This window comes from Serinus canaria, chromosome 4 (genome assembly GCF_022539315.1).
Source record: "Serinus canaria isolate serCan28SL12 chromosome 4, serCan2020, whole genome shotgun sequence".
Classification (NCBI taxonomy): domain Eukaryota; kingdom Metazoa; phylum Chordata; class Aves; order Passeriformes; family Fringillidae; genus Serinus; species Serinus canaria.
In genome coordinates this window covers 32420322-32431494 of record NC_066317.1, presented here as the reverse complement: position 1 = coordinate 32431494, position 11173 = coordinate 32420322, and the positions used below count along the sequence as shown (strand labels likewise).

Below are 11173 nucleotides of genomic sequence, written 5' to 3'. Positions count from 1 at the left end.
TCCAAGGACTTACAATAAATTGATCTTAAAATAATCAAAACTGCATATCCAAATATCTACTTTTTATTATTATTCTTTTCCCATACAGTTACTAAGACTGTAGGATCCTGGATGTGTTGAAGTAATTATGTAGTCCTGCATACAGATTTCTTCATTGCACTCCATCTCTGAGAAGTGATTCCTTCTTCCCTCTCTAGCAGTCTCACACAGGTGTCTTCCACAACTTTCTGGAAGGTCTCCAATTTTAGACTATTTCAGATCAAGAGGAAAAACAAGTACCACAGAGTTTTCAGTCTCATTCACTGCTTTTTTCATCCATCTCTTCTGTGAAAGGAACAACATTTGAGGGCCCCTGCTGACTGCAGGTGTGATGATGTGTGAGGGGGAGATTGGTGTTACATGCTCCTGGGAAATAACTAATTTTTCTGACATAAAGGGCCTTGCAGCAGCTTTTCTGAGGAACAGAATCCCACAAAACCAGTAAGATACAAGCTGTGCCCTGAATAAGCTTCAGTCCCTGAACGGTCTTAAGGAACAATCTCAAGTAGAGCATATTGCAATTTAGTTCTGCAGAAGGAATGAGGTTCTGAATTTCACCCGTTGTGATGTGCAGTGTGGATCAGATGAGGCAATGTTATCTGAAATGTCTTCTCATACTCCAGGATATTAATTGAGAGAATGTATCATCGAGGCTTCAGACAATTACCTTTATGAGATGTGCTTTGGAACTGATGGAGTCTTAAAAAATACATAATTGTTTTGCCTGGTTTTGGTCCCAGTAGTTACATAAAAATAAGTTTCATTTTCCTGCAGTAAACAACTTGAACTTTTCCCAGTTGTGCTAACATCACAAAAAAGAAAAGGAAAAAAAACCAACAAACAAAGCAACACAAAACCAGCAGAAAGTAAAAGTTTAGCTTATATTCTGACCTCTTCTGAAGCTTCTTAATCCTTTGGCCAAGAAGTCAAAATCCTTATGAATACTAAGTGAACCCAAATTTGGTAGAAAGCCTCATTAGTCCAAGGAAATCAATAGGAGTTAAAACAGAGTATGATTACCACCTTCTTCAACATAAGAAAATCTGTTTGAAAATGAGATGAAAATCTGATAGAAAGAGGCACTAAAATTACTTGTAGTAGGGTTGGTTTTATTTATGTCCTAGTTTATCTATTTTTCTCTCAAAAAAAAAAAAGATTTATAGTTAAATTTATAATTAACAGTCTTGTGGTCTGTCATAAATGCGTTTTGCATCTTTGTGGTTCCAGCTGAGTCTGAAGAGATGAACAACTGCTTGAGTATCACAAAGTTACTTCTCTGGAGAAATTTTACACCAGAAGTGTCTTTAAAATTAATTTTGTTCACAGGGACAGTAATAAATGTTTCCTGCTCAAAAAAAGTCCAATTAATCTCCAAGTGATACAGATATGATCCTTTTCCTGCTAAGACAAAGGAAGTATTTGATGAACTGGATGTAAGAGCAGGGCCAACGTACTTTAGTCTCAAATGTCAAATCACTATTCTAATAACTTCCCAGAGGATTACTTTTAAGCCTTATTGTTAAAAGGATCACCTTAATGTGACAACAAGGGCAAAATGAATCATTCATACTTGTTCAAATGAGCCAAATTTGGATTATAGCAATATTTTGTTTTACAGTATTTCCTAAGATTAGCTTGTAATAAAGTAATTTAATACCTTTAAAAATGTTTACAAAAGTTTCTCTTCAAAAGGAAACATGATTATTAAAAGTCTGACTTGTATAATTCTATTAGTTTCATAACAATGGTGCCAGTTGTGATCTTAATTCGTTGCTCAGCTCTTAAAAACACAATGTGACTACATCTTCATGCCTGCAATAATGGTCTTTCTGAGGAAATCAGGAATCAGGATTTAAGACATTTTACTAAGGACAAGCTGTATCAGGCTTTTTCTTTTCTTTTGACTAAGATGAAGTTTAATAAGAGGGCCAGGAAATCATGGTAACCTGGTAGAGCACATATTTCTAGTATCCCTTGGCTTGAGAGATTTAAAAATAGATGCTGTGGTAAGATTCACTGGCCCAAGTGTATGCTCTAGTATGATGACACAGATTGTCTTAATGGCACAGCATGATGCACTCTGAGTGATCTCAGCAAGGCTATCTTTATCAAATGGTTGAGAAGAGTGCTTTTGTGTTAAAAGAAAATTTTGAGAGGGGTAATTTTGAAGGTAACCCATACTCACTTATTAGCTGTTACTTCCTGAGACTCAAAAATTTACAATGGGCTTCTGGGTCACCTGTGGGATTAGTAATGTTCAGTGGTACTGTCACACACTCACTGTTCATGTCAGGTGCTTGAGAAGGGTCTGGCTTTGATGCATTCCTTTGTCACTGGCAGAATGTGAGTAAGTAGTGTTAGTGTGGATCTGCTTTTAGTTCTCTTTCTCTCTTTTGTTTTTCTTCCTGGAAAAGTTTTTTCAACTGAATATGATTAACAACAGCTCTACCTGCTCTCAGTGTAAGGGCAACTCCCAAGCAATATAACTTTGAGAAAGGTGTATATATTTTTGGATCAAAACAAACCAACTGCAGGAGTCTTCATTACATATTGAATGTAAAAGGCTCTAGGAAAAAAAATAATACAAGAGGTATTTAACTGTATATAAAAAAAACCCCCATGAAATAAAAGAACAAGAAACCTGACCTCAGAGACCACATATGGGCAAAAACAGTTCAAAAATTTACTTAATCATCTTTAAAATCACGAGGCTCATGATTTTATACCATTATTCCAGTCATGTGGGGAAAAAAGGAAGCGGCATGTCTTGGACAAGAGTCCTGCCACTGCCCTAAGACAGTTCCAGACTGCACTAATGTATTTTCTGGCAAGGACTTAAAAATGAAAATAGTGTAGGCATAATTTAGCTTTCAGCAGAATAAAAGTTTAAATTCCTGAACCCAACAGTATTTATGAAAGACATCTTTCTGGAGACGGTGATGTTTAATACTGTTTTTCTTGTATGCTGCAGGGAGATATTGGGACTACTGTGAAAATCTATTGATATATAATTTTTTTTCCAAAAGTGCAATAATAGCTGACAGACCCCTATGGATAACAGAAGGTTTTTTAATTTGTTATTATTTTTGCACAGCAGAACTGGATCCTATCTCAGCATGACTGGAAGTGAGCACTTTTCTTCCTGACTATGCTCCTCTTCTTGGTTCTTACACAGCTGCAGGTCAATGGATTGTTTTTTTCCCCTTTTCTCAGGTGTTCATATTTCAGAGAAGGAAACATTTGGTCATGAGAGCTTCCAGGCTCCAGGAGCAGGCCAACCAGCTGCTGTGGTTTTCCTGTCCCACTGACCTGCTTGGGACAGAGTTCCCCCTAAAAGGATTCTGTGCTGCCTGCTGGGGCTGCAGCTGCTCTGGGCCCATGGCAGCCATGCCCAGCTCTCCCAGACTCTGCTGCCATGGCACTGTGGGGAACCACAGGGGCTCCAACCCCTTTACCACAACCTCACTAACTACACTCCAGTGTCAGCCCATGCAGACCTCCTCTCAGCCATGGTCACTGCCCTGGCTGGCTCAGGAGTGACCTGGACATCTGTTTCTTCTCCACTGAAAGAGAAGGGGCAAAGATGAATTTTAATCTTTGACATTTGCAAAAAGTCAACTTTGCAAATGATATTTTGTAGAACTAGAAAAACCAATTTATGTTATGTGAGTCTTCCTAAGAATTTTAACATTCATCATACACAAAGGCCATCTGTCTGAAAGCCTTTTTTTTTTTAAATTAATAGAGAGGAATTACTCTACCATTGCAATCCATTCTTCCATTCTTCTAACTCCAATAGATACATGGCTGTGCAGCTGCTGTTTCCTGATTGCATTTAGTGGATGCTATCAAAACAAAACTCCTATCTTCCCATTTATTTAGATTTTTAGTTACAGAAGGGGTAGACTTTAGCTAACAAAAGGACTTGGTTATATGTGCTACTCGAAAATCCATTTTAATGTGCTTTGTCTTCTAGGAAGTGTGCATTATCTATATCTGTACCTGTACATATTCCTGTCTACATATAAGAATGATAAAATGCCATTGGATATTGTGGTGGGATAACATTTTCCTAACACATGTTGGAAACAACACTACGCTGCCAGTCACCGCTGGGTATGAAGCTACAGGAGCATTTACTGCAGCTCAGACCAGATGAGGCCTAGTAAAGAAGCAGGGGGGAAATATCCTTGTGTTTAGAATTTTTTTTTAATGGTTAAGACTGGGAAAATATTAAATGGATGGTTCAGTTGTTTCTTATCCCTTTCACAGAAGTCACTCCTGTGGGAATTGCCTAATGCCTGGTTTCACTTGCTACTGCTTCTGTCTGCTTCATAGATATTCCTTGCTGCTACTGGGATCAAGCTGCACTGGCTGTTGAAGTAAAGTGGAAGGTAGAAAAGTTGTTTTATTTTTATTTAACATTTTAGAGGAAAGAAAAGGATATTTTAGAAATTTCCAAATAGAATGCTAATGATTGCTTTATAAATAAAAAGAAAATGCACATTCTCCCACTCTTGCTTTAAAAAACGATGACAGATTTATATGGCACAGGACTAAAGAAGTTCAATAGCTGTCTTGATTTAATTCTCTATTGCCAAATTACAATTTGTTGTGCTTTGATCAATGTAAAGGGTAGGGAGCACAGTTATTGACTTTATCTAGGCAGATAGATATAAATCTAAAATCTCCAGTGTACAGACTAATCTTTGTGCAACTCAGAAACTAGGCCTTGTTACTGTCCTAGCATGATTCTGTTTGCCATACAGAGTGAGTAGAATTTGCTCTGGAAAGAGTAATTCCTAAATAAACATTTAATTTACATATAAATAACAATTGGCAATGTAGGAGTTAAATATAGTTAAAATTCTGAAAGAATGGAAGGAATAGAAAATAAACAGCCAGTAGGAAGGAAGATAACAGTAAATTGAAAAAAATTAAGTTAGAAGGAATATTTCAAGCTGAAACAACGTGACTGCTTTCTTTTCCTTTTATACTATTTAGCTATATCACATGGTATAAATAAGATTACATATTACAATGATGCAAACATTTGTGGACAGAAAGAGGGCAAAAGCTACAGTAACTTCTTTAGGACTACGTAATTGTGTTTTGACTGTAGATTTTGTTAACTTTTTCCTAAGTTTATATACTAAGATTAGTCATAAATAGTTTTAAAGTTATTAAAACATTTAAAAAGATATTTTAATATCTATTGTTCCAGCAGTATCTATTCTGTACCATTTGTACTCTATTAAGTGACATATTATAGGGTTTTAGAAGATAATAGTCTGCAAAATGCAATAGTCAATGCCCAGGAAAAAAACTATTATAGTATATCACTACTGAAAACAAAGAACAGGTTACTGGGAACTAGAGGTTAGAAAAATTCTTTAAGGAGAGAAGCTATTACCCACTGGCATGTAATAAACTCCTTAGCAGATAATGGCTTGGGGAGGAAAAATCTCAGAATTATAACACTGTGATAAAAAATAATTCTTCAAAACAAAAGAACTGCTTTCACTTTAAAGACTGTCTGGAAAGGACATATCTTGAGGGGAAAAAATAATGCACAATGACTGTTTCCAACCACCCATTTATAAAAATAATGACTTTGTTCCTCAGTCTGTAGAAGCTATATACAAATGCCTATTGGATAAAAATTTTAGTGGAGAAAAGGAAATAATCACTAGCTATAATTGGGGAGAGGTGTTACAGCTTAAAACTCAAAGCAAAGGCTTTGTATATTTACTGAATCCTGAGAGCAGAGATGGATTAATAAATTAATCTGGGGCAGGTAAGTATAGATACATATATTTATACAAAAAATATAGTATGACTTAGGGAAGATACCTGTGATTTAAATTTGGAAGAAAAAGTACTGGTCTGGTTAAAAAGGAGAAAAGGAGAGAGGGGAGATGCAGAAAACGTGTGTGTGTGTGTGTGTGTGTGTGTGTGTGTGTGTGTGTGTGTGTATTTGTGTGTTTGCACACGTTTACGCACATAGAATGACAGAATGGGTATGGGTCAGGTTGGAAGGGACCACAGTGTGTCACATCTGATCCAACCTCCCTGCTCAAGCAGGGTCGTCCCAGAGCACAAGGCACAGGATTGAATCCAGACAGTTCTTGAGTATCTCCAGTGAGGGAGGCTCCACACCCTCTCTGGGCAACCTGCTCCAGTAGTGGTCACCCACGCAGCAAAGAAGTTCTTCCTCATGTTCAGGTGGATCTTTCTGTGCGTCAGTTTCTGCCCACTGCCTCTTGTGCTATTGTTCTGCACCACCAATCAGAGCCTGTGGCACCCTCCTTTTAGACATTGACAGACATTGATGAGTTCCTATCTCAGTTGTCTCTTTTTGAGTCGGAACAGGCCCAGCTTTCTCAGCCTGTCCTTGTGAGAGAGATGCTCCAGTCTGGTCATCAATTTTGTTGTGCTCCACTGGATCCATTCCACAAGCTCCATCTCTCTTTTGTTCTGAGGAGCCTAGAATTGGACACAGCACTTCACCAGAGCTGAGCAGAGGGGCAGGATCACCTTCCTAGACCAGCTGGAATGTTCTTCCCCATGCACCCCAGGACACTGTTGGCCTCTTGGCCACAAGGACACTGCTGGCTCATGGACAGCTCCGTGTCCACCAGGATTCCCAGGTACTTCTCTGCTGAGCTGCTTTTCAGCAGGTCACCCCCAGCCTGTCTTGGTGCAGGGACAGATTATTCCTCCCCAGGGGCAGGACCCTGCACTTGCCTTTGTTGAATTTAAAAGTAATCCACTCTGTCCCTCCCCTCCATCTGTCAAGGTACACATGCACATGTTTATTTGAAAGCTGTTATACCTTTCCAAAGCAAGTGGGTCAGTTATAATGAAGTGCAGTAACCTCTTGAGTTTTGGTAAAGGAAGAGAAAAAATCCTGATGTCTTTCCATTTTCTTTTTCTTTTCACTATCATTTGCTTAGATAATGAAGGCTTACTCTGATCAGAAATGTGTTTGTTGTATGTTCAGGGGTGTCATCACTGTGAGAATAAAGACGTAACTATAGATAAATTCAGGCTGGATGAAAATGACGTAAAATGACGAGCCAGACTGAAAACTGTCTGAGGAAATCAGAATAGGTTGTATTGGATAAATACAGTTAGATGGAAACAAACAAGGCAAGAACAATGACCCTCAAACCCGTTCCAGGGAATAAGGCAACCTAGGAATAAGCAGCAAAGCGTCTTGCAAAGATATTGCAAACTATGAGTCAAAGAGCTAAGGAAAAATATTTTCCTAATAACATCCAGAGAGATTTAATTATGTTAGAAAACAGTTGAAGTTGGCACTGAAATAGTCTCAACATAATTATTTAGTAAATGATATGTATTTTATTATAGTTGTATGACAGTTAATACTGATATGTCTAAGTAGTCTGTCTCACGTTTATTACTCATTATATATTCTGTATAATTCCAAATACAGGCTGCCAACAATTTGGGTAATGAAAATGGTATTCTGGTTTTGTACACTGGGCATGATTTCCTACATGTAACTGATAAAAGAATATTATAACATATGCATATATTTCTGTCCAATGCAAGAAATACATGCGGCCATAGAACTATCCATCCACAAAAAAATGCTACTAATCACAACCAACTCACACTAACTAAACTAAACTAATTTAGCTTTTACAGCTACACACACCACTAGGCTTAAAAGCCATACTTGTTTGTTTTACTTTATCTTGGGGCACATAAAATCATGGTATTTGGCAGCACGAAATAAGGGACATTAAATCAGCTTTTATGCTGTTGTTAAGAAACCCATAGAGAATGGGATTCAAGCAGCAGGACATCATACCCAACAAATGGCATATGCAATATACTAATTTGAAGTGTCTGTTGGAAATAAGAGTGGCATTAAAATCTGTGACAATGTGGAAAAGGTGAAGAGGCATCCAGCTGAAGCCAAAAACTAGTATTAGCACTGTCAGTCTGCAAAAAACCCTCCTTGATCTTGTCTTAATTCTGATGATGGACTGGGATACTGTAATCATGTTCTGGATCTCTGTATTTTCTTCTGGTTTCATTTCAAAACAGATAGGAATCCCAGGGATGAATTTATTGGAGGAAAAGAGCTGGCTTTTTTCTGTGTCAGAGGTTTCTGGGAGATCTCTGGAATGAGTATCCTGATGATGCCTTGAAATAGCTGGCATCACACTTGAAGTCTTTCTACTGTATCTTCTGTGGTGCCTTCTGCCAAAGGCACAGCTCCACCTGGAATATCTGGAGGGTTGAACCTGCGTGCCAGCGCTCTTAGAGGGATGAAGAGTTAGGTTTATCATCTCCTTTTCTTCAAACTTGTTTTCCTTGTTTGACAGCCTAGCACCTATGCTCCTGCAGACACTGGTGTGGCTGGCGGTCAGGCACGCCAGTGGCAGGATGTACTGCATGAACAGCAAGGCTATTGTGAAGGCAATCCTGTAGGAATCAGAAGGCCATGACTCGATGCACAGCAGCCTGTTCTCCAGTCCCTCTAAATTCAGAGTTTTGCTGAGGTCCACGGTTTTATGGAAAACTGGCAGAGGGGAGCAAATTGTGAAGCCAAAGGCCCAAATGATCACTATTAAGAAATAGCCTTGTTTTGCTGTGAGATTGCTGGAGAGGGGATACTTTATCATACGGTACCTGACTGCAGCAATAGATATTAACATCAAAGTTGAAACAAGGACTGAGGCACACTGGAGGAAGGGCATTACGTGGCACATGACAGTGCCAAACATCCATTGGTCAAGCAGGACGGATGTCAGCGTGAAAGGTGAACAAAACAGCACAACCAAGATGTCAGAAAAGGCCAAGTTTCCAATGAGAATGTTTATTACTGTCTTCTGCTTGCACTTTAGTAGGGCCATTAGTATAAGCAGATTTCCCACAAAGCCAGCCAGACTTATAAGTGTGTACAGCCCAATAAGAAAGTACTGCATGTCATCAACACTACTCTTATAGTCTTCCCAGGCAGAAAAATTCTTTGTTGCAGCAGAGCTGTTCTTGGTATGTGTGCTGTTGTTACGGTCTTTGAATTCTAAATCCATTTTACAGTCCTGCTTAGAACGAGAAAGGCATTAATTAGCATCTGAAGAAATTATGATATTGCTGCTAATCAGAATGTAAAAATACATTAATTTACCTTTTACCTCAATGCAAATAAATTACTATTGATGTTAGTCTACTGTGAGGCAGATAACTTTAGGTCAATATGAATTAGCTAAGTAGGTTTTATCATTTGGTGTTCAGCACTCTTAGGCCTCCTACCTAGAAGCTCACGTGGGAGAATGGCAATTTACAGGTCTGCATTATGATGCTGCCTTTTAACTGTGTTTTGCTGCAGAACATATTGTCAGGCTTTCCATGAGGGAACAGTTAGCCACAAAAGCAATACACCTCTAGTCGGTGAGATTACTCATGTGAATAACAGCCCATTGATATGAGTAAGGAAATTACAGTCACCATCTGGGCTGATGGCTAATCATTATATCATTGCAAATTATAAAGAAGGCACCTGAAAATGCATATGCTAACAACTGCAGTAGTATTTCTTACCTTGCTAGTAGACAACTAACACAAAATAGGTGAGAGCTTTCAAAAAGGATCAGGAAATCCACTGTCAGTAATCCAAGATGGAACTCTGATGTGGTGTGTGTAGAAAACATCTTCTACTAAGTGCTGCATATAGTTTAACTGTGCTCAAGCAGAAAGGAAAACTAAAAAACACCTAAAGTAATTGCATGTAATATAGAGAGGACAGTGTTATCTGGAAGCAAACTCCACACAGCCATTTGAAAATTCAGTGAACTGCCACATATTCAGCACAGAATCATCTAGTGTTAATAAATAATAAATTTCAATACAGCATAAGGGTATATCTGTAACCTAAAAAAGGCAGGGTTTTTTGACACTGTAGCAATCCTCAGTGAGCTGTACCATGCTGACATTTTCAAAGTGCAATAATATTATTTGGTTCTCACCACACATGCAGATGTGCTCCTTCCTTCACATCATGTGTGTTCCTATTGTTATGGTTTGAGCCAAAGGGAAGCTCAAACAATAAAACAGCCTGAGAATCTTCACTAACTGTATTGTGATGTGAAGGTACTCCAAGTATATATATGCATATATATATATATATATATGTGAAAAGATCTTGCAGGCAATATGTTGGAAAGAGGTGAAAAGAAGTCAGCCTTCCTAATTTGTCTCAATATTAAAGTGCTTTTTAACAGCTAAAAGAGAATTAAGCACTGAATACATGAAATTAGATAACCCAAATATTATAATTGCATGTATATGAGCAGAGAGGCATTAATTAATGCATATTATTTCTGTTCAGTTTCTTCTAGTCTTTAATGGAATGGTAGAAAACCATATGATAGACATGAAGTGCTAACTGAGACTACATTTGCCTCTAGACCGACTTTAAAGGAGCAGACTAGAGATTCTGTAGGTAATCTAATCTCTATTTCTACATTGATACAATCAGAAGTTTTCATTTTGGTGGATTTCTCTTTATACAACTCTAAGCTCATGAAGTAAATTGTTTTTTACCTAATTTTTGTGAGCTAATTTCTGAGTTGCTAGTAACCAACTGAAAATGGTATGTGCACCACAGTGACTTTCCAAATCTGCTGAAATTTCTTTCTGTTTCCTAAATGTAACACTACATGACTTTTTCTGCATAACTTTTGCCCTGGATAAGGTAATATAATGCTAAGAATAAGACCAAGGAACAAAATTTTATGTAGTGTTATGTTGTAATATGGTTAATAAATTAATGTTTACTAAATTCTTCTTGAAGGTTTAAGTGAAAGGTTGTTGCCAGGTTCTGTGGATTTCTACACCTCCACATAAAGCTCTTGCAGTATGGATTTAGCAGAAAGGTTCATTGTGTTTTTAGTACAAATTGTGTCCTTAAAAACAAAAAGTTTTTCAAGTTTTTCTGGTTTTCTGAAGCAGACATATTTTGTTGAGAAGCATCATTACTGAAGTTTTGCAGGAGTGCCTCTGAAGTCCAGCAGGGGCTTACCAGCTCTGTTCCTTCTGTGCTATGGCTGCCTTCTGACTCAGGTGAGAGACAAACTCTTCCCTATCATCTGTGCTC

At 38.0% G+C, this 11173-nt stretch overlaps 1 protein-coding gene and 1 long non-coding RNA gene across 2 annotated transcripts in view; both read right to left on the bottom strand.

Moving 5' to 3' along the window:
• The window catches only part of LOC127059594 (uncharacterized), an 876248-nt gene that overhangs the window by 334267 nt on the left and 530808 nt on the right, over nucleotides 1–11173 (bottom strand). The gene's annotated exons all lie outside the window — the stretch shown is intronic.
• NPY5R (neuropeptide Y receptor Y5) lies at nucleotides 7779–9110 on the bottom strand. The gene has a single exon (XM_009101178.4). It carries the CDS (start codon nucleotides 9108–9110, stop codon nucleotides 7779–7781), a length of 1332 nt encoding a protein of 443 aa, XP_009099426.1.

Bases quoted from the DNA above. Each gene is read 5' to 3' on its own strand.
- NPY5R (XM_009101178.4), bottom strand. From the start codon at position 9,110: ATGGATTTAGAATTCAAAGACCGTAACAACAGCACACATACCAAGAAC.